The sequence below is a fragment of the Bos mutus genome, chromosome 27 (genome assembly GCF_027580195.1).
Source record: "Bos mutus isolate GX-2022 chromosome 27, NWIPB_WYAK_1.1, whole genome shotgun sequence".
NCBI lineage: Eukaryota > Metazoa > Chordata > Mammalia > Artiodactyla > Bovidae > Bos > Bos mutus.
Window position 1 is genome coordinate 37,943,284 of NC_091643.1, and position 22,732 is coordinate 37,966,015.

Below are 22,732 nucleotides of genomic sequence, written 5' to 3' on the forward strand. Positions count from 1 at the left end.
TTATGATCTTGGCTACCAGGTCATTCGTGTGCCCTAAGACGGGGCGAGTGTGTAATGTGTATTCAACGTATTGCAGGGAGAGGTGTTTGCAAGTGGCCGGCCAAGTGGACGTGATCAGGGCGGGAAAGGGGGCCGGGGTGGGGCGCGGCGGGAACCTCGAGGCCACAGCCAGTTGTCCGCCGAGCAGGTGGGAAGAGGGAGGGGTCTGCGCGGCCGCCGGGTGCCAGGAGCCCCGGGAGCCGGCTCCGCTGGGAGGGGCGAGGCTGTCACTCGCGCGGTGCGCGGAGCAGGAGAGGCGCGCGGAGCTCTCGGGCCCGCGCTGCGTCGGCCGCCAGCACTTGGAGGGGCCGCCGGGCAGCGGGACGCGGCGCCATGGGTGAGTGTGCAGCCCGCGGGCCGCCCCGGGGCTCGGCCTCGGGAAGAAAGCGGGTGTTGGCCGGCCGGCCTGGGATTGCACACCTCCCCCCAGCAGTCTGTGGACTTTTCTCCGGGGGCCAGGCGGCGGGAACGGGGTGGCACTCGGAGGTGGGCGCCGGGGGAGGACCGCGGTCCAGAGGGGGTCGCCGCGCGTGGGCGTGACGGGGGGGGGCGCAGAGTTCGAGGCTGGGGGGTTGTCCCCACGTGCGTCCCAGGAGCAAGCTGAGACGGGGCGCGGGGAGAGGGGACTTCGCGCAACTTCCACTTGCACGGGTTTGCGTGCGGGAAGGCACCGGGGCAGGGCGAGGAGGGACACTTTCCAGCCTCCGCCTCCATCGAGTGCCATCGTTGAGTAAAAGGCTGCAAGTTGAGGCTGAAGGCTGACCTGCCTCGGGGTGAGACGGGCCAGTGGGAGGTGGGTGCGACCCGGTCCGTGTCCCAGGGTGCTGGGGTGCGCGCGCGCCGCTCCGCTCAAGTTTCTAGACCAAGTGCCCCCCGCCCCCGCTTCCGCTTTGGAGTTTAGGGGCGGCACTTGGGTGCGAGTGGCTGGGGTCGGGGAACTCGGTGCGGGGACCGGTGCCCGAGGAGGTGGCGTCCCGGGAGAAGAGCTCGGAGCCGCGCGCAGGGGGCGGAGGGCTGGAACCATGCATCCCGCAGGCGCGGTCCGAGGAGCCGCCGGCGCGGCCGCTTTTCGTGCTGATTAGGGATCGGCGGGCAGCCCGGACTGACCCTTCAGTGCCAGTGTTCTCGTTTCTTTTCGGCCAAGTCCATTATGCCCCTCCCCCGGCCTCTCCCTTGTCCTTTGTTGTGAGGGATTTCTTCCAGAGTGAAGGAGGCCTTGGGGATTGACGTGCTCGGGTGGAAATTCCTAAGTTCCCACAGGCTCGAGGGGTAGGGGGTGCTCTGACTGCTAATCGGTGGAGTTTATAGACGCTGGCCAGCTTGGAAGAAAGGAGGACAGAGAAAGCTGAGGACATTTTTGCCTATGAATGTTAATTGTGGTCAAGACATTCATAGTCTGTTGCATGACTTTGGAAAAGTTTTAAAAAGTCCTATTTTTAAGGGCCTGTGAATAAACTCGTCTTGCAAATGATCTGCAGCATGAGCTGTCTTTAAAAAGTTTTCTGAAACAGAAGGAAAATGTTCCGTTTAAAAGGGAAAGATAAAACACTTTTTTTCCCAAGCATGGCAGAATGAGTTTCAGGCTCTTTCTTTTGTTGTACATGGTCATATAAACTCCTGTTAGAATAACACATAGAGGGGAAAAGCTCTCATAAATGGAAAAACCAACATAATTGACTTTCAGTGAAGTAATCTGTTCACTTCACTGAAAGCATTTAAAGATGCTATTTTGTATACTGCCTAAAGTCTCCAGGAAGAGTGACCTTAAGCTTGAGTGGACTATCTATCCAAGGGTAAGGTGCACATAATTTTGAAGTTAATTATTTCCCCAGCTTGCATTTCCAAACTATAATGAAGATGGTAGGTCTTGGCTTTTACCTCAACAAATTAGACAGGATCTCATGTTACAGGCGGAGAAGGCAATGGCATCCCACTCCAGTACTCTTGTCTAGAAAATCCTATGGACAGAGGAGCCTGGTAGGCTGCAGTCCATGGGGTCAATAAGAGTCTGATACAACTGAGCGACTTCACTTTCACTTTTCACTTTCATGCATTGGAGAAGGAAATGGCAACCCACTCCAGTGTTCTTGCCTGGAGAGTCCCAAAGACGGGGGAGCCTGGTGGGCTGCCATCTATGGGGTCGCACAGAGTCGGACACGACTGAAGTGACTTAGCAGCAGCAGCAGGTTACAGGAGAGTGTTCTGGAGAGGAGGTGGGGTTAGCCCCTGAACCCCTCTGATCAGACTGAGTTTGATCTCTGACTCTTAGAACTTCTCTATCCTACCTGTAAACTGACAGCTGAAATTTGTCTGTTCCTTTCTGTGCCATAAATGGACTGCATTTTCTTATTGTGACTGAGGTCACTAAAAGCTCATGGAGCTGTCAGATGGCTAGTAGGAGAGAGTGGGTTGAGGAAGCCGGTGAGAACCCAGCGGGCCGGGTGGTAGAGGAAAGGACAAATGGGTGGTCTGGGAGTGAGGGTCTGAGGCCAGAGATCAGGACAGAGACCCAGACACGCAGTCCACACATAGCAAGAGCCCTGGAAGGAGGGGCGGGCAGCATGAGAGAAGGAAGGAAGGAAGGAAGGAAATCTGTGCAGAAATGAGAGAGAAAACACTTGGTCACTTAAGGTCATCTTTCTCCTCATCTTTTAATTCACTTGTGAAAAGCACAGAACTTCATTACTTAGCACTTCTTTTATTTAGAAGTAGTAGGGGGGTGAGGATTTAGCATTGGAGTCCAAATTGCTAGGATAAGGGGGAAAGCAGTGTAGCTGAATGCCTGACTGTGCCAGCAGGGTAAGTCCATCTTTTACTGGTGTCATGACAACTGAAATGTATCATTTCAAGAGAGGAAGACGGTGCTGTGGGGATGAATATAGCCATCAATTCTTGCTTGACTCAGAAGAAGAAACCCATGCTCTAGCATCATGGAAGAATGAAAGTAATTGGTTAATCAAAATATTCTGAATAATTGATAGTTATCATATTTATAATGCACAAGGCTGTTTCTCAAAAAAACCCCACATTATTTGCTAAGCAGGCAAATTGAGATTTGGTATCCCTTGCTTTCTCCTTTTATTTTATTTTCTCAGTGATGCCTTCAGCTTTTCAAGGTATGCAGTGGGCTTCCTCTCTGCCCCCAAGTTTTGCTCTGCACAAAAGATATGATGAAATATTTCATACTGAAAAAGTATGGGACTAACTCATCACTAAGAATATTTATTTTTTAGCTGCAAGGTTGGCTTGAACCTGCACAGTCACTAATTATGAAATTGCAGGCTCTGGTGTGAGACAGGTGGGGGAATATTTTAAATTTCTCCTCTCACCGCATCACTCAATGTACTTTGTTGTATTTAAAAAGTGACGTTGAACATTATACAGGAGATATTATGGGAAGTTTCATGGAGGGAGTGGCTCTGAACCTGGTGGTGCTTGAAGGGATGTGAAGGATTTGGGAAGGAGACAGGTATTCCACCTAGAGTAATGGATCCCTGAGCAGAGCTGAAAGAATTTCAGGGAGCAATAAGACACGACTGACAGAATGGATTGGCAGGATGAGACTTGATTTTGGATAGCCTTCAAAAGCAACCTGAGGAATTGAGAATGTATATAATAGGAAAGAGGAAATCATGGAATATTCTTGAGTAGAGAGGAATTGTAGTGAAATGAGTGTTGGAGGAAGACAAATTGAGCAGTGTTGCTTAAGATAAAGGATAAATTAGGGCAGAACCGGTTGTCACAGTAATCCTGAAGTGTTACGGTCCACGTCTGGTTCAGTTGCGGCGAAATAGTAGCACTAGTAGAAATGGAGAAAGAAAGATGGATGGATGATATTTCTAATGAAAAGTCTAAAATTAGGAAATTAAGTGATAAAGAGGAGGTTGAATAAGAAGCATTTTCTGGAGATTTGAAACCTTGAGGATTGGGGATATAGTAGATCCCTTGATAGAGTTTTTAAAGAATAAAACAGATGGTTTATTTTCCAGATGCTTTGGACAGAAGATAAATTTCATTTTTGAGATGTTAATTAAATGGTGATGGCTAAACATGTTAACACATATGTTAGTAAATTGGAAACATATAGTGAGAAATTAATCAGAGCACAAGAATAAGAAGGAAAATAAAGGTTAGAAGGTCACCAACCTTTGGTGAACAGTAAATCCATGTAATAAATTACCTGTTTGGAGGTGAACAGGTATGTGGAGGGCTGGTTGAGGGAAAGGGAAGGAGGATAAACATTATCTGCAGGAAGAGAAATATCAACCACATAACATGTGTCAGTGCCCTGAAATTAGAACAGTGAAGTGTGACATCTTTAACATTCAGTGTTAGATCTAGGAGTCCACAAATTTTGACAAGAGGAGAACATCAGACAGAAATATTTTGATGTCATTCAGTTTCAGTAAAAAGGATCTTGGTTAAGGATCTGAAAATTATTTGCAAATTTAAGCCAAGAATAATGACATGTGGTATCATCTCAAATTCATACTTTTTTTTCTTCAGAGAAGTATGACCCCCTAGAGGTAGTTATGAACAAGGTACAGAGAGGCAGGATTTGAAGTCGGAGAAGCAAATGATCATCTTTAGGTGGATTATGCAGACGTGAGGGATCCTGTTTTCTCTTTTGTTTGATGAAGGGTCATTCATGATTCTATACATTTGTGTAGCTCAGATCTTGATTTAGTAATAATTAATAAAAACATGTAAAAAGATAAGCTTGAGCTATTTCCATGAAACAAACCAAGAATATTTTAAAGGTGCTAAACTACTAGTTGAAACTTTTTAAGGGTCAGTTGGCCTCTAGTATATTACATGGTTTGCTGTGCTAAGTCGCTTCAGTCATGTCCAGCTCTTTGCGACCCTATGGACTGTAGCCCACCAGAGGAGCCCAGAGGACTGTAGGCTCCTCTGTCCATGGGATTTCCCAGGCAGGAATTCTGGAGTGGGTTGCCCTGCCCTCCTCCAGGGGATCTTCCCAACCCAGGGATTGAACCTGTGACTCTTATGTCTCCTGCATTGACAGGTGGGTTCTTTGCCATTAGTGCCACCTGGGACTCCAATACTTTGGCCATCTGATGCGAAGAACTGACTCAGTGGAAAAGACCCTGATGCTGGGAAAGATTGAAGGTGGGAGGAGAAGGGGACGACAGAGGATGAGATGGTTGGATGGCATCACTGACTCAGTGGACATGGGTTTGAATAAACTCTGGACAGGGAGGCCTGGTGTGCTACAGTCCATAGGGTCACAAAGAGTTGGACACAACTGAGAGACTGAACTGAACCATCTGGGAAGCCCTCTAGTATGTTATATGCTCTAGAAAATTATAAAAGTTTGATCCTGAGCAGAGAAAGATTGATATTTTGGTTATCTTTGCTGCATACCATGTATCCTTATAACTAGTGAATTAAAACAATTAGTTATTATCCCTTATGGTTCTGTGGACTTTACTGCTGAGCAGTTCTTATTTGAGGTCTCCTGCCTTGCAGTTCAGTATATGCTGAGGGTCAGGCATCTGAAGACTTGGGCTGGTCGCTTAAAGTGGCTCCCACCTGTAGCTGACGGTGGATGCTGGCTACTGGTTGGGAGTTCAGGTGGGGCTGCCTGCAAGTGGCTTGGACTTTTTGCAGCATGGTGGCTGGGTTCCAAGTGGGTACATCCCTAGAAAAGTGTTCTAGGAAAAAACCCAGGCAGAAGTTGCAAGACCTCTTATAAGCTAGAACATCGTAGGTTCCATAGCACCACTTCTGCTGCATGCTAACGCTCACAGAAATCATTGGGGATAGTCAGAGTCAAGGGAGGAGCATGCCTATTCAAGGAGAGAAGGAACTGAGGGAGCCAGCTGCTTGAGCTCATTCCTAAAAGAGATGCCTGGTAAACGTGTTTCACAATAGAGACATCATCAGGTTGACCTCTGAAAATTTGATGTTTTATTAAAAAATTTTTTTAATTGGAGGATAATTACTTTACAATATTATGTTGATTTCTGCCATATATCATCATGAATCGGCGATAGGTGTACATATACCTCCTCCCTCTTGAATTTCCCTCCCACTTCCCACCCCATCAGACTGTCACAGAGCACCAGGTTTGAGTTCCCTGTGTCATACAGCAAATGTCTGAAACACATATGATAAAGGATCGATACTTCCGTGAGAACTGTAAAGACGTCCAGATAGTCACACTAGTTTCACAGGAAAACATTTGAACGTGGAAATTCATGCCTGGGTGGAAGTGTGTTAGTGAAGTGCTGGGGTAAGCTCTGCTCAGAATAATTTCAAATATAATCAGCTGGTATTTCTTTATTTTAATTTCAATTTGAAGTTTCTAAGGCTATTGTAAATTACTGTTTATTTTACTTAAGTTTGAGTTTGTCATAAATTGAAATGTATAAATCCTTTATTCAATATCTTCTTGTCACACTAAACTAAATGTTTTGTAGTGAACAGTTCAGAAGATTGCTTTATTTTTCAAGAATGTGTTGACTGTATGAAATACGCAGTTGGTATGGTACAACTAAAAATAAGTGTAGTCTTAACTATCACTTTTTTTGAAAGATACGTTTCTAAATTAAATATGTAACTTTCAGTTTATTAAAACTTTAAGTGTAAGTCTCATTTTACTATTTTTAATTGGAAAGAGAGCTGACATTTATGGTTACAAAAATATAGGTCTTTCTCCTTAGATGATTGAAAAACAAAGAAAAAATAGGGTAAAGGAGATGGGTTTAAAGTCAAGGACAGAATTAGTTCCAACCTAGAAACTTAGAGGCCTTAAAAAAGAATTAGATTCTGATGGTTGCAACCTGACTGATTTGAGGTCATTCTATTTTCGACTGTTTGACAAGAGGTGAGGGAATGAGGATAGATAATCCGAAGCCACATACTCTGTGCCCAGGACTCATGACATGGCAGACAGACAGAACTACATCTCAACAGGAGATAAAGGCCTGACCTATATAACCGATAGGACTGGAAGAGTGCCTGAGGAGTTCAGAAGGTAAGATGACATGGAATTAAATTCTTCTTTACTTTGTTAAGACAACCTAAAGTCAGAATAGTCACTCATTACTTTCTCTACAATATTTGAGATAACCCAAACTATATAATGGAGAAGGCAATGGCACCCCACTGCAGTACTCTTGCCTGGAAAATCCCATGGAAGGAGGACCCTGGTGGGCTGCAGTCCATGGGGTCGCTAAGAGTCGGACACGACTGAGCGACTTCAATTTCACTTTTCACTTTCATGCATTGGGGAAGGAAATGGCAACCCACTCCAGTGTTCTTGCCTGGAGAATCCCAGGGACGGCAGAGCCTGGTGGGCTGCCGTCTCTGGGGTCGCGCAGAGTCGGACACGACTGAAGCGACTTAGCAGCAGCAGCAGCAGCAAACTATGTAATGATAGCAAAATCACTATCTCTGGCTGTTTCTGTAAGACATCTTGTTCTAGAGCCTCTAAGGCTATTGTCTGAATAGAATAACTTGGAGAATATGCTAAGTACCGGTTTGTGGGTCCCACTGGCAAGATTTGAGATCAGAAAGTTTGGGCTTGAGAGGTGGACCTGCAGTTCTCACATGAGGTTCAACCAGCGTTGAGGATGAAGCCTGGGACATGCCTGGAGAACTAGCTCTTCCAGAAGCTTCCATCCCCCATCAAGCTAGCTGAGCCCCGTGCTGCTGCCTCTCCTCACCTGGGCCTTGCTGAGACTTAGCCTAAGTCTCTGTTGAGCTCCTCTGCCATCTTACCAGTCACGTCTTAGCCTGTTGATGGACGGTGCTCTCCAGTTTACAGTAACTCTCCCACAGAAAATTACTGATGATTTCCTGTCTCGGGGTTTCAAGCGTTACATATGTGCCCATAAATCTGGCTCCGTGTGCTCAAGGGTCAGCTCTGTCCACCCAGCCGCCCCTTGCAGGCTTCAGTCTCAATGCCTGCAAAATGGAATTCCTCCTTCCTGAGTCTGACTGGTTCCCTCCTCTCTTCCTTTGCCCTCTTCCTTCTCTTTGTTTTTCTTGATGACTCCAGTATGCCTGGCCTTGTTGAGCGGATGTCATCACACATCTGAATGCCCACACTGTCTCATCCTATGTCCTTACCCGCTCCAGCCTGGATGTTGGTGGTTTTCCCATTGCCAGTCACCTCGCCTCCTTGGTCTCCTCCCAAATCACCCCACGTGATGATCCAAACAACCCATGCCAGCACAGTTCTTCTTGCCCCACTGGTCCTCTCCAGCTTCACCTCCCTCTATCATCTATCATGCATTGTATCCTTAACCATCTTATGGAAAAACTTGAATGCACTGTTTGGCCAATCTAATGATACACAGTAACATATTTATTTTATGGACATTTTCTGTTATTGAGATAAGTCAGCTGTCTGCTTCAGTCTAAATTTGAAGCACAAATAACGAATGTTGGATAGTAAGGGGATTTTCTGCAGTCCTGCTTCAGGTTTTCTATGAAACAGTACAAAAAGAACAAAAATTCATAATGAGATGCTACATATATGTGTGACAAAGATCCATTATTGTCACGGTTTGATAGATTCTTTCCTTCCTAAAGAAAAATTTACAAAGAAGAATATAATTTTGTTTGTTAATTATAGATGAGAAATTAAACTCAGGGCGAGAAGTCTGTAAAGAAGAAAAATCCAGAGCAACTATTAATATAAGTGCACAATTTTTAAGTAATTGGTTCCTTAGGTATAAATGAAGTAGAGATCACTACTTAGTGTTATTATTTAGTTTCAACCATTTCTCAGCATTACCTTAATAAAATCCCTTTTATATAACATGATACCTACATCCTGTTTAACTGGGAGGTAGGTAAAGTGATAACTAAACTCAAAGGAGGTAAAACAATTTAAAAATACCAATGAAAATCAGAAGATTGCTTTTTGGCAGGAAAGCTATGACAAACCTAGACAGTGTATTAAAAAGCAAAGACATCACTTTGCTGACAAAGCTCTGTATAGTCTAGGCTATGGTCTTTCTCAAAGTCATGTACGGATGTGAGAGCTGGACCATAAAGAAGGCTGAGTGACAAAGAGTTGATGCTTTTGAACTGTGGTGCTAGAGAGTCCCTTGGACTGCAAGGAGATCAAACCAGTCCATCTTAAAGGAAATCTACCCTGAATGTTCATTAGAAAGACTGATGCTGAAGCTGAAGCTCCAATACCTTGGCCATCTGATGCAAAGAGCTGACTCTTTGGAAAAGACCCTGATGCTGGGAAAGATTGAGGGCAGGAGGAGAAGGAGGTGACAGAGGATGAGATGGTTGGATGGCATCACCGATTCAATGGACATGAACTTGGGCAAACTCTGGGAGATGGTGAGGTACAGGGAAGCCTGGAGTGCTGCAGTCCATGGAGTTGGAAAGAGTTGGACATGATTTGGCGACTGAACGACAACAGCCTCATCGCCTCATATTAAAATCATCATTATCACAGAATCATTGTACCTAAGGCCACCAACACTTCCATAGTAAAATAATGCTCTATATTATATACTTGAAGTTATTAGACAGTAGATCTTGTCACCATGGAAAAAGAGGTAACTTTGTGAGGTGATGGATGTGTTAATTAACTTAATCATGGTCATCATTCACAATGTTTATCTATATCACCATGTTAAATACACACACACACACATATGTATACACAAGTTTGTCAATTATACCTCATCAAAGCTGAAAAAATTTAAGAAGGTAAAAAACTAAAAAGAGTACTCCTTTCAAAACAAGCAGCCTCTTAAGTGTGTTTTAATATTGATTGGACCAAGCATGCTCACCTTTCTACATATCATGACAGCGAAAGATGCATGAAGCCCAGATTCTCATTTCTGCTCCAAAAGTACTTGTATATCAATTGGGAGATACAAAAGTCACACGCGTAGAAAACCATCTGAGAATTTGAGAAAATTAGATAATGGAGATCTAGACTAATGTAATGATTGCTAAAGCCGTCGGTCCAGAATGGGAGAGACCCATGGAGGCTGCATTCATCCAGGGAGGTTTTCTGAATGCGGACCGTGAAGGGAATCTGGGCGTGTGTGATTCTGTCAGAACGAGGGGTGGAGGTGTGGCCAGAACCAAGGAGGTGGGCTGAGCGTGCTCGGGGCCCACCTGAGTCTGCTTCCCCGCTCCGGCTCTCTGTTATGAATTTTTCCACCTCCCCCCATGACCTCTGGACTGGGACATGGGGTGCTACCCTCATGGAAGTCTGCCTCTTTGAAGTTCAGGCTATTTGTCTGCTTCGCTTTCTGACTGACCGCTGCAGCTGCCTGACTTCCTGCCACTCCTGTTCCTTTGTAGAACACGTCGTCAGCTCTTCTGTGATGTCCCCCCAGATCTCATGAGTGTTTTTGACCCTTTCGGGATTAGTCATTTCCGCCCTCCCCACCCTCCCTTGACGCGGGTTCTCATAACTCACCCCTGGATTTTGTTGTTAAGTGGGATTTGCTGAGCGTCTAAATTAAAACCAGTCTTGCTGTAGCACCAGTAACAATGCACAGCTTCCATTGTGTGATTGCCATTGTGCCCCTGAGGGCTTCCGATCATGTAGGACACCTGAGAATGGTGCCCGGCAGTGGGCAAAGCAGGGTCTGCTGGTCACAGCATCTTACCCTCTGCCTCTCACTCTGGTACTCTACCTCTAAACCCACTCATTGTCCTCTGAGCCCTGGCTACCTCATTTGATTTCCCTCTGTGCTAGCCCATCATTGTTGTTGAGTCGCTAAGTTGTGTCTGACTCTGTGACTTCATGGACTGTAACACACCAGGCTCCTCTGTCCTCCACTATCTCCAGGAGTTTGCTCAAATTTATGTCCATCGAGTCAGTGGTGTTATCTAACCATCTCATCCTCTGCTGCCCCCTTCTTCTTTTGCCTTCAGTCTTTCCCAAGCGTCAGTGTCTTTTCCAGGGAGTTGATTCTTCACATCAGGTGCCCAAAGTATTGGAGCTTCAGCTTTAGCATAAGCATCATTAGTCCCCTTCCATTGAGTCATGGCCCAGAGCCCCAAGCACCCTTTTGCAAATGTTCTTTTGTCCAAGAACCTGGATCACTGCAGCACAGGCAGAAGTCTTCATATAAGGATTGAGAAAATGGTTCTAACGCAAGAGCGTGCAACTATAGCCTTTCAGCCAGGGAGTGATAGGGAAATTATCAGATTTAGTTACAGATGTAGCAGAAAGGAAGGAATCAGAAGAGAGAATGAGAAGAGAAACTTGCTGTTAGAATACCAACCGGAAGGTAGTCTTCTGATGAGAGAGAGAACGAAGCCATCAAGAACAAACAATAACAAACTGAAAATATTCTCAATTCAGACAATTGCTAATGAACGAAACTGCATATATCCCACATCAATAAGTATGAGGATGATCTGGTATGACTTAGGTCAACCCAAGGGATTCAGGATTGCTGTGCGGATCTACCTGTCCAGAGAAATGCTACCTGTTAGTTCCTGCTACCCAGGTGGTCCTCCCTAGAAACTGTGCAAGATGGCAAACTTTCTGGATGAAAGAGTGTTTTACTAAGAGTGTGCAGTTGGCGTCCCTCCCAAAAAACAGAACCATAAAACAAGCTCTTAAGATCCAATTTCCCATTGAATGTGTGATATAATCAGACATTTATAAAAATTTGACTCAGAGATGTTAGGACATCCACTTAATTATGAATGAAATAATTCAATGTATTTATTTACAGATTATAACTTAGTGGACAATTATACTATTCAAATTCAGTTGAAAATTAAAAATTTGAAACTTTTGATATCAAAGAATGTGATATAGTTAAGTAATGAGAGGATTTAGTAGTTATTTAAACCCTTAATTATTTAGCATTATGCAATATTGTCTCCTTTTTTCATATCTTTATACTTATTGTGCATGATATGAGATGAAGGGCAGAGAAGAAAGATCCTTTTTCTTAACACCTTAAGTTTCACGTTCTGATCTGCAGGTCGCCCTAATTCTGGGCCTTTTTTCTGTTTCCTTTCTTTTTTTTTGCCACTCTGTTTTTTTCCTTTTTTTTTTGCTTTACTTTGGCTTTTAAAGTTCAAAATGATGAATCTTTTTTATTATTTTAAAACGTTATTTATTTTATTTTTAATTTTTGTTGATGTATTGTTGCTTTACAATGTTGTGTTAGTTTCTACTGTACAGCAAAGTGAATCAGCCACAGATGTACATATATCCCCTCCCTTTGAATCTTTGAAGAAGACTATATCCTTGGGGTTGAAAGACTCATTCAGTTCTCTCCCATCTTCTGTGTAAGGGACTGACCCAAAGCAACATAGTTAAAATGAAACACTATATAATTAAAGAGTTCTGGATAGGCGAATTTCCAAAGACTAATTGGGTATCTGTACGGACGTCTTTTCATTTTCCACTGTGGCTTTCTCCATATGTGGGGCTCCACGCGGGCGAAGCTCTGGGTGCAGGTGTGTTCAGGCAGTGTGTCTCTCCCTCTGACTGCTCAGAAGCACCAGCAGACTTGACCCTGATCCTTCAGTTCCTGCGCCGACGGCAGAATCGAGGTGCAAGTATCTGTCTGCTCTCAGGTCCAGCCGGTCCTTCTGTTTTCTTGGTCACTGGCTTGCTTCTTCCGTCCCAGTGGCTGTAGCTCACTGTTTGTTTACTGGGTGTTCAGTATGAGAAAACATCTCGTCTTTGATCATTGACAACAGATTAGAGCAGTGAGCATGCCCATCACGGCACATTGGGTTTAATCTTTGGCTGTTAGGCTCTTGGCTAGTCTGCTGCACTTTACTGTCTTGAAAGTTTGAGAAATCTGAATGCTTTGTTGGTTGTTGTTTTCCTATTCTTATTAACACTTGCCAAACCTTTTGTCATGCAGCTTTAGAACCATGACAGCTTCTAGGTCAAATTTCAGTTTTGATCCCTGCATCTTTAGAAGTAGAACTAAGAACTAAAATAGCCATTTCCTCCCAGTGATTGCCATGGGTGCTGATTAAGCTGCATGCTGGTGGTAGGAGTCATAGCAACAAGTCCTGCTTACTATCTTTTAAGAATCTCAATTAAGTTTCTTTAGTCTTTGAATATCTAACTACAGAAAAGTTTAATTTCCTAGGGAAAATAAATATATTCTTTTCTTGGAGAACAACACCATAGAGTTAATTAAGCATTCCTTTCCAAGGTTTATTTGGATACTAAGCTTGAAATTATTTGCACTCCTTTTTTCCCCATTTTTTTTCTTCCAGCTTTCATAATTAGGCTTTCAGTGGACTTAATCTTTTAATTTTAAAATGATTAAGTGCCAAGTTGTTGGGTACCATTGCTTGGGTTACAAAGATAAACATATCCAGCAATAACAAGAAGTTCATTGAACTTGCTACAATGACAGCAAATACTCGGGTTTTATTTTCAACAAAGACTCAGGATATTTTGCACTTGACCGTGCTATCTTGAGAAGAGCTATAATTATTTTATTTTTCTGGGGAAAGGTAGATTTGGTGAGTAATTAATTTTTGGTATTAAATTCTACTATGACATAAAATATGAATAGATAATTTTTTTCTTTTTTCACAAGTCATATATATTTGTAATTTCTCCTGACATAAGGACTCTTTTAGAGGCATATAAGTTTAAACTTCTCCCAAATGGGTTAACGGTGAGGAAAAAAGTTTATGTTATTTTACTTTTGAAATCAACTTGAATAGAATTTTTTATTCTCCAATTCATTAATTTCTAAGTAAATCTGAATAAATAAACTTTCATGGCAAATTCATGGCACTATTTTGCATTTTTTGATTTAGAGAAGTCTGTTTTTAGTTCCTGGAGTCACTGCTTTGGAAAGGTGATCTGAACTCCCTGAGCTTCAGTTAGTTATTTTATTTGTTATTTGTACACACAATAATAATACCCTGGACTACCTGAAGTTCAGAAGAATAAATGACACAATCTATTAAAAATCTATTAAAATAAAGGGCTTCCCTAGTGGCTCAGTGGTAAAGAATCTGCCTGCTAATGCAGGGGACACGGGTTTGATCCCTGGTCAGGAAGATCCCCTGGAGAAGGAAATGGCAACTCACTCCAGTATTCTTGATTGGGAAATCCAGGGACAGAGGAACCTGGCAGGCTACAGTCCATGGGGTCACAAAAGAGTCAGACAGGACTGAGTGACTCAACAACAACAACAACATATTAAAATAATTTAACAATGTCAGACTAAGAGATAATACTCAATACATATAAACATATGTGAGTGTGTACATACACACATATAAACCAAACTGTAAAAGTAAGTTTGTCTTACTAAGTCTTCAGTCGTAATTTTTTTAAGTCTATCATACAGGAAACTGTGGATGAAAGGAAGTGAAAGTCAAAGTTGCTCAGTCATGTCCGACCCCATGGACTGAATTCTCCAGGCCAGAATACTGTAGTGGGTAGCCTGTCCCTTCCCCATCGGATCTTCCCAACGCAGGAATCGAACCAGAGTCTCCTGCATTGCAGGAGAATTATTTACCAACTGACCTATCAGGGAAGCCCTTGGTGCTTATTTTTCAAAACCAACGCACAGTGTAGTCATGTGTTTTCTTAGGGATAAACTGATTAGCTATGGCTTTTATGGCTAGGACATAGTATTAGGAATAAGCTAGAGTAAAGATTAAGACATTGCTCAAAAGATGTCTAGGGATGATCTTAAAAATCAGAACATATGAAGTCCATCTGTATAGAATGCATTCATCAAGCAAATTTTAGACCCCTCATTCCAAGATATTATTAAAGAGCAATAAGGCTTTTAATGTTTATTTTAAATTCAAAGCATTGCAGTAAGTTGCTTATTTTATTTAATAACATTTAGCACTCTCAAGAGAGAATACTAAATAAAATACTACAAACACTTGGTTTTATGTGGTTATTTTTTATTATGTAGGAATATTGAAGATATGAAAATTTTCTCAATTCATGGTTGAACTTTCCATTATTAGCACATTCTGATTATTATAATACAGTTCAGTTCAGTCGTGTCTGACTCTTTGTGACCCCATGAATTGCAGCATGCCAGGCCTCCCTGTCCATCACCAACTCCCGGAGTTCACTCAGACTCATGTCCATCGAGTCATTGATGCCATCCAGCCATCTCATCCTCTGTCGTCCCCTTCTCCTCCTGCCCCCAATCCTTCCCAGCATCAGAGTCTTTTCCAATGAATCAACTCTTGGCATGAGGTGGCCAAAGTACTGGAGTTTCAGCTTTAGCATCATTCCTTCTAAAGAAATTCCAGGGCTGATCTCCTTCAGAATGGACTGGTTGGATCTCCTTGCAGTCCAGGGGACTCTCAAGAGTCTTCTCCAACACCACAGTTCAAAAGCATCAATTCTTTGGCGCTCAGCCTTTTTCGAAGTCCAACTTTCACATCCATACATGGCCACAGGAAAAACCATAGCCTTGACTAGACAGACCTTTGTTGGCAAAGTCATGTCATATTGTAAAGTCTAACTTTGATGAATTCTTCTGTCTCAGATGTGATTAATTTTGGTCACTAATTATTCAAGCTGTTCTAAAAATCTGTTTCTTTGATTTGTCTATCAATCATTTATCCAAAGATTATTTTAAGTATTTAAAACTGATTTCAATTAATATATTAGCATATTAGTCTTTTAGTTTGCAGAATATTTAATGATTTTTAAGGAACCAGTGGTTCATTAGGTAAATGTCCTCATATCCAACCATATTAAGGAATGCAGGAGTTTATATTTATTTTTTGAATGTTATTCAATTCTTTTTTGTTTTGTTTTGTTTAAGTCTAGGTACTTCTACTTGTTGGTTATGCAGTTTTGTAACGTGTTGGTGTTCTCTGAGCTGTAGCTTCTCATTGTGGCAGGTCTGCATTACTCGTAGGGTCACAATGATGAGAAGAAGCAGTGGGTTCTGTGTGAATGCCTAGTCCCTGACTCGTGGCAGGATTCAGTCAATGGAGCTTACTACCACATTACTTTTCTTTCTACCTGTACACAGTCAAGCCTCTGTAATAATTGGTGCTCCTTGTTGTAAAACTTTACTTACTGAGTTTGTGTGGTACATACCTCTGATTCTGGATTGCAATGTCCTACTATAACATTTGGTTTATTTAATTGCTTTCAGTGAACAAAAGGATGTTTTTGACATAAGAAACTAGTTTGAGAGACATCATATTATTAACCACAGACAGTGAGTTAGAAACTTAAGTTAAAAACCCCCAAACTGGTGAAAAACATCAGTGTAAAGTATCTTAAGATAACTTATTAAAATTGGATGACTGAATTAAAAAGTATAAATCACTGAATTTTCTAATGTGAATAGCCTGTTTTAATTCTTAGTGCATGTGAGGGCTTCAAAGCAACTGTTATCATGGTTTTGGAAAGAAACATCTTCTATTTCTAATACCTCAGTGAATGAATCAGAATCATTTTAAATTACCTCAGCACCTTTTATACAGAAATCAATTTAGTATGATTTTTGCATAGTTCATTTTCCGGATAGACAACTAATAAAGTACTAAGACTCTGTAACTCTAATTATATTACTTTATCTTTGACTAATAAATCTTTTCATTGAATAAAAGTAAACAGTAACCTAAGATCAAAGAATAAATTAACTAAATAAAAATTATTGTTTTCATGTGCAGTTTAAGAGTTTAACTATTTCTAAAGAGTTGGCTAGAAACTGATAAGAACTGAACCTCTAGAGGCATTAATGCAATGCTGAAGAGTGTGGGTTGTGATATTGTTTTTTCATTCATTTACTCACTAAATAAATATTGATTGAAAGACACTGTATACCTACTGTGTGCCCGGCGGTCTTCTAGGAGCTGAAAATATAATGATGGTGGAAGTAAACATGGTTAGTGGTATCACAGATATTCGCGAACTGATGGGGGAGAAACACAAGTAGATAATTGCAGCTCAGGCATCAATATTTGACAGAATCCAGTAAAACATAACCCTTATTTGTCACTCAAGTTTGGATGGAAGACAAATGCTCTGGGAGATGGAGCTGAAAATGTTAGTTCTTTCGCTACTGATAGTGATCTTAGAGAACAAGATCTTAGCTGGTCTCTCCAAGGGGGCATTTTATCTCAGTTTTGTGCTGGACAGACTTACTCAGATGCAAGCATCGTGGACCAGTGGCCACTTCTTAGCGCCTGTCCCACTGCTGATGTGTCGTGGAGGGGCAGAGAATTCTAGACAAGTACTCTTGCCTGGCAAATCCCATGGACGGAGGAGCCTGGTAGGCTGCAGTCCATGGGGTCGCTAAGGACTGAGTGACTTCACTTTCACTTTGTACTTTCATGCATTGGAGAAGGAAATGGCAACCCACTCCAATATTCTTGCCTGGAGAATCCCAGGGACGGCAGAGCCTGGTGGGCTGCCGTCTATGGGGTCGCACAGAGTCGGACACGACTGAAGCGACTTAGCAGCAGCAGCAGCAGCAGCAGCATGAAGGCTGAAGGTGGGGACCTGGGAGACTGTGGACTTCGGGGAGCTCAGTGTAGTAGACTGGTGTATAAAGATAGCATGAAAGGAGTGATGTCTGGAGGAAGAAGTGGGGTCCACGTGGCACAGACCTTGGGGTCATGTTGGTCCATTTCAGTTTTATTCTGACAGCAACATGGAGCCATTGAGGGTTTTAAACAGGGGTTTGACACGGTCACAGTTGCGCAGGGTGAATCTGAAAGGTACAAGACAGAATGAAGGGTCTACTCAACAGGCGGTTTTCATGCTGGAAGGCAGAGGCCACACAGCATGAGCAGGAGTGGTAAGATCTCCTGTGTGGCGCAGCTGGGAGACACTTGCTGTTCCATCTCCCTGGCCTCCTTGTAGCCATTCCATGGCTCGTTAGCACTTCCACCCAGAGGGAGGGCACAGGAGCTGAATCAGACCTTCCCAGTGTTCTTTCAGAACCACCATTCTGAGGAATGAGCAGTCATTTTTTTAAATTGCAATTAATTGTTTGGGATTAACTGAAAATTTCGTTGATTCATCCTGCCCCAAGATCTCATTAACATGTATGATTGAGTCAGAAATGATTTTAATTATTTACTTGACCCTTTTAATTGACTTATTTTTTCCTGTGATCTACTTCCCTGGTGGCTCAGAGGTAAATCTGCCTGCGATGCAGGAGACCCAGGTTTGATCCCTGGGTTGGGAAGATTCCCTAGAGAAGGCAGTCAATTCCAGTATTCTTGCCTGGAGAATTCCATGGACAGAGGAGCCTGGCAGGCTCTAGTCCACGGGGTCGCAAAGAGTTGGACACGACTGAGCAACTAACATTTTCACTTTCACTTTCTTCCCTGTGATAGTTTGTAGGTTTTCTGCCTATTTTTGATTTGATCACATCAATCACGGCTTCAGTGAAACGGGCCCTGAAAACAACAGCAGCACAAGCAGCAAAGCCATGTTCTAAGGTTCTGTGAAATTCATTTTGGGACCTCAGGGGAAGGGAAATCTTTCTTGGATCATGCAGGTTTTTCTTTTAAGACTAAACTTTTCCTCCTGGGGTAAACTTCGTTGAAATTGGATTGCTTTAGGTATGAAGACCTGGAATGGGCACTGCCTAATGGCTCAATAGTCCCAATGTTGTCTAATCTTCCTTTAAATTTTTTAAAAAAACTTTTTGCTTTATGTTGGAGTATAACCAGTGAACAATGTTGTGATAGTTTCAAGTGAACAGCGAAGGGGCTCAGCCATACAAATACATGCATCCGTTCTCCCCCAGACTCCCCTCCCATCCAGGCTGCCACATAACAGTGAGCTGCGTTCCATGTGCTGGACAGTAGCTCCTTGTTGGTTATCCATTTTAAATACAGCTAGTCAAGGCTATGGTTTTTCCAGTGGTCATGTATGGATGCGAGAGTTGGACTATGAGTCTCTGTCTGTTTTTGTGAATAAGTTCATTTGTATCATTTCATTGTAGATTCCACAGGTAAGGGATATCATAATGTTTCTCCTTCTCTGACTTACTTCACTTAATATGACAACCTCTAGCTCCATTCATGTTGCTACAATGGCATTATTTCATTCTTTTTAATGGTTGAGTAATAGTCTGTTGTATATATGTATGTACATAATCCTTGACGTAACTTTAGAAGCTTCTCTATGTATAAAGGTAAGTCCTGTTAATTTTGCTGTGATATTTCTTTCACTGTCTGTTTCTGTGCTTTACCATCATTTTGAGATGGCTGTCCACTGTTATGTACACATTTTGTCTTCACAGACATTGTATTGGTGTCATTAATAGTCAGAGATGATAGTCATGTGATAGTCCATTCATTCCACTGTGACTCAGTGTGCACTTCTGTTGAGCCTAACACTGTTTACTGCCCTCTGTACCCAAAGATGGGAGAAGGCAATGGCACCCCACTCCAGTACTGTTGCCTGGAAAATCCCATGGATGAAGGAGCCTGGTAGGCTGCAGTCCATGGGGTCGCACAGAGTTGGACACGACTGAAGCGACTTAGCAGTAGCAGCAGCAGTACCCAAAGATAATAATGTATAAGGATTATAGATATTTTTGCTCATGATATTATCAATATTAACAGAGGTAGCTGCTACCCAGCATAGAGAAGGGAATGACTCATTTTCCCTTCATTATCAATAAAGGAAACTTTGGATAAGGGTTTGAAGAATGGAAAGGAGTGTGTCAAACCACACACAAAAAAGTGAGAATAAATCAAGCAGAGGTATTAGCATAGGCTAAAAAAAGCCCAGAAACAAAGAAAATGGAAGTGTCCTGTATTTTAATTTTCCACTGTGTTATCAGGGAGCAATTTCTTTAAATATCAGATTATAGAATATAGATAGTTAGATCCTAGAGCTATGAGAGCTATAAATGTTCTTTGGAGATTGTAGTCCCAAACTACTTATTTTGTAGCATAGGGCTTGATGCCAGGAGGCTTGCCCAAAGTGATGCAGCTGATCAAAGGCAGAGCAAGGTCTTCCTGCTGTCATTCAGCCTCTAACCACACTGACTTCCCTCGTGGAGACAGGAGAAGCCTCTCTGCTGTTATCTTTGATACCATATTTTCTCTTCCTCTTTGTGAATCCTTGAGCAAGGCTCCACTCTTGTGAGAACATGGATGTTTTCAGGGTTGATGGAAGCCACGGTTTAGTCTGAGATGTTCTGATGCGTCCTTGACCAGCACCATTTACCCTATGACATACTTGCCTCTGAAGATAATGTTGAGTGGAGGCTTGTGTCCAGAGAAGTATGTATACTTGTGTCCAGAGAAGTATGTATACAGAGAAGTATGTATAATCAGCTGAAGACGGTTTTCGTCTCAGCTCAAGATAAAAGCACTTTTGAAGAGTAATGAACTGTTCTGCTTTTTTTCTAGTTTGAACAAAAAATATGTTATGAAGGAAATAGAATTACCACATGAGAGAGGTTTTGAGTCTGAGATTCAAGTCCCTGTAGACTTCCAATAAGTAAAGAAAAGCTGTGAAGAAACATTTATACTCATCTTTCAGATGAGCAAAGGGAATAACGGAGGCATCTGTTCTACCCGAGAGGTTTTCATTTTCACAGCTATGCATTCAACAGTTGTTGGGCACAGGGATTATACTGAGTATCAATAATGCAAAGGCCACATTTCTTAGAATATATAGACATACATACACCAGTTCTGCTTTCTTAAATTATGGAAGGTTTTAGGGAGATATTTTTTCATTTGCTTTTTTCTGCCTAGGCAGTGTGGATTCCAGATTTTTCTTCAACAAATCCCATGTCATTTTTAAAAAGTTTTGAACTGACAGTTTTCAATAACAGAGATTTCAAAGAAAATTTAAAAGGATTATTGGTAAAGGAAAACAGTTTGCAAGTGAATACGTTCATATTTTAAAATCCCATGTTCAGGATTTGTTTTTTTTTTTTTTTGCTGTTGTTGTTTCTGTCTGTGGATCTTGCTAGAAATAATTACTGGCATGAACTTAACCATCATCAAAAATCTTGCATCTTAATGCAGATAAAATTTTTTTTGAGCAGATTCTCTGTATGTTTTATTGTTAGTAGCAGTAACAATACAAGCAGAGGTATTCCAGTATACAATACTTGTTTGTGTTGTTTGTGAATGCATTTCCGGCTCAAGAAAGTTTGAAACAAAATTTCTAGAGCTTAGTAGCTGCATCTGATACAAATCTAAAAACACTGTGGCTTTTAAAATAAATTTTAAAGCAAAGCTAGGGTTCTCTGAATGAACTGATAGAGAATAAAGCATATGCAGGGAATCATGATGTGAAAGGAAGGGAGAATGAATAGTAGCAGCAGGGAGAATTTAGGTCAGTTACACTGCACGTGACTCTCTTCTGACTGGAAATATTTTTCAAGTAGGGAACAGGGTGCTTGGCTCCTCCCACCTCCCCACCCCCCAGCAGTGCGGCTGTGCTTGTCTTGCCCAGGAAGTAACTCTTGTTTCCACCACCCAGAGTCCAGAGAACTCATAACTGACTTCCCTAAGATGTAATTTTTATCTCTATTTGTTTCTCTTTCCAAAACCCCACAAAATGACACAGTCTGTAAATTGTAGCCATACCGTACTGCTGATTTCAACACCATCACTACCCCACTTTCATTTTTCTGGAAAAATCCATTAAGTGCTCTATGTCAAAAACCTTAAAAAAGGGGGAAGACAGCCTCAGTCAGAGGCTTCTGGCCCTTATTTTCCCTGTACTATCTCTTTTATTACCGTGTCCATCTTCAGCCCTTTTCTGTTTGGTTCTCTTGTTAGTTGCATCCTGTTCTGCTTTCTCTCTTGAGAGGGGAAGTCTAGAGGGGAGAGGAGGTTGACTGGGGAGAGGCGTTGTGGGATGTCTTTGTGAGTGTGTTTGGTCCTCGTTTTTATATGGAAGAGATGAATTTTTTTAAACACATATCTACACATTATTTAGGCATGTCACACCTACCCTATTTCCTTGTCTGAGTTGAGCTTTGAAAATAAATGTGACTCAGAGAACAGGCTTATCTGGGTTAAGTGAGTAGTAACCTAAAGGCAAGTGCAGGCTCCTTTAAAGAGACCGTGTTTTCATAGCAGATGAAGGGAAAGTACAGCTCAGTGCTGCCCTGAAGGACAGGGTTTCATCGGAGTTGGTAGCAGGGGAGGGCCAGTTTTAATCCGAGTTGCTGAGATATTGGGGCTACAGAAAACCTGAACATGTTCTGTATTATAAAGTTGAGCTGAAGATAAATCCTTGAAGGTGATGGATGCTGAAGACAAGCAGGCTTTCTCTAGCAAGTGGACTCTCTCTGGGGTCTGCCTCCTTGACTTTGCTCACTAAGGCTGTATTGTGTTTGGGACTCCTGCTGAATTCCCCAGGGGTGCCCCGTGCTGGTCAGCAGCAGGACGTGACTCCAGGCGCTGGCCGGCTCCTTTGTCCTCCAGGCCTTGCTCTTGCATCTTGGAAAGGCTGTGAGTGTCAGCTGATGCTGACAGCCGGGTAGTGCAGTGGACCTGCCTTTCGGAAGATGCTTCCCACAGGTTACTCATTTGAGTTAAGGGCGACAAAGGACATAGAATCTTGTGTTTCTTACAATTGCTGCCTTTTAACGTGACCTTTTATTTCAGCACAAGGGAATTCTCTTGTGACTTGAAGATAAGGCTTTCTTGGACTTGTTTTTCACTTGTGATGGTGATAAGCTCCACAACCCTGCCTATGACCCTTTAAATCTAATTTGAATAAGAAAAGAAATAAGCTTAGAAC

General features: G+C 42.4%; 1 protein-coding gene across 1 annotated transcript in view; it reads left to right on the plus strand.

The window, feature by feature from the left end:
- The first annotated feature begins 241 nt into the window (after positions 1-241).
- GPM6A (glycoprotein M6A) overlaps positions 242-22,732 on the plus strand; it is a 256,929-nt gene continuing 234,438 nt past the window's right edge. The window contains exon 1 of the mRNA XM_070364150.1: positions 242-376. Within this exon, the coding sequence (XP_070220251.1) occupies positions 373-376 (4 nt within the window). The 5' untranslated portion in view covers positions 242-372. The remainder of the gene's footprint in view (positions 377-22,732) is intronic.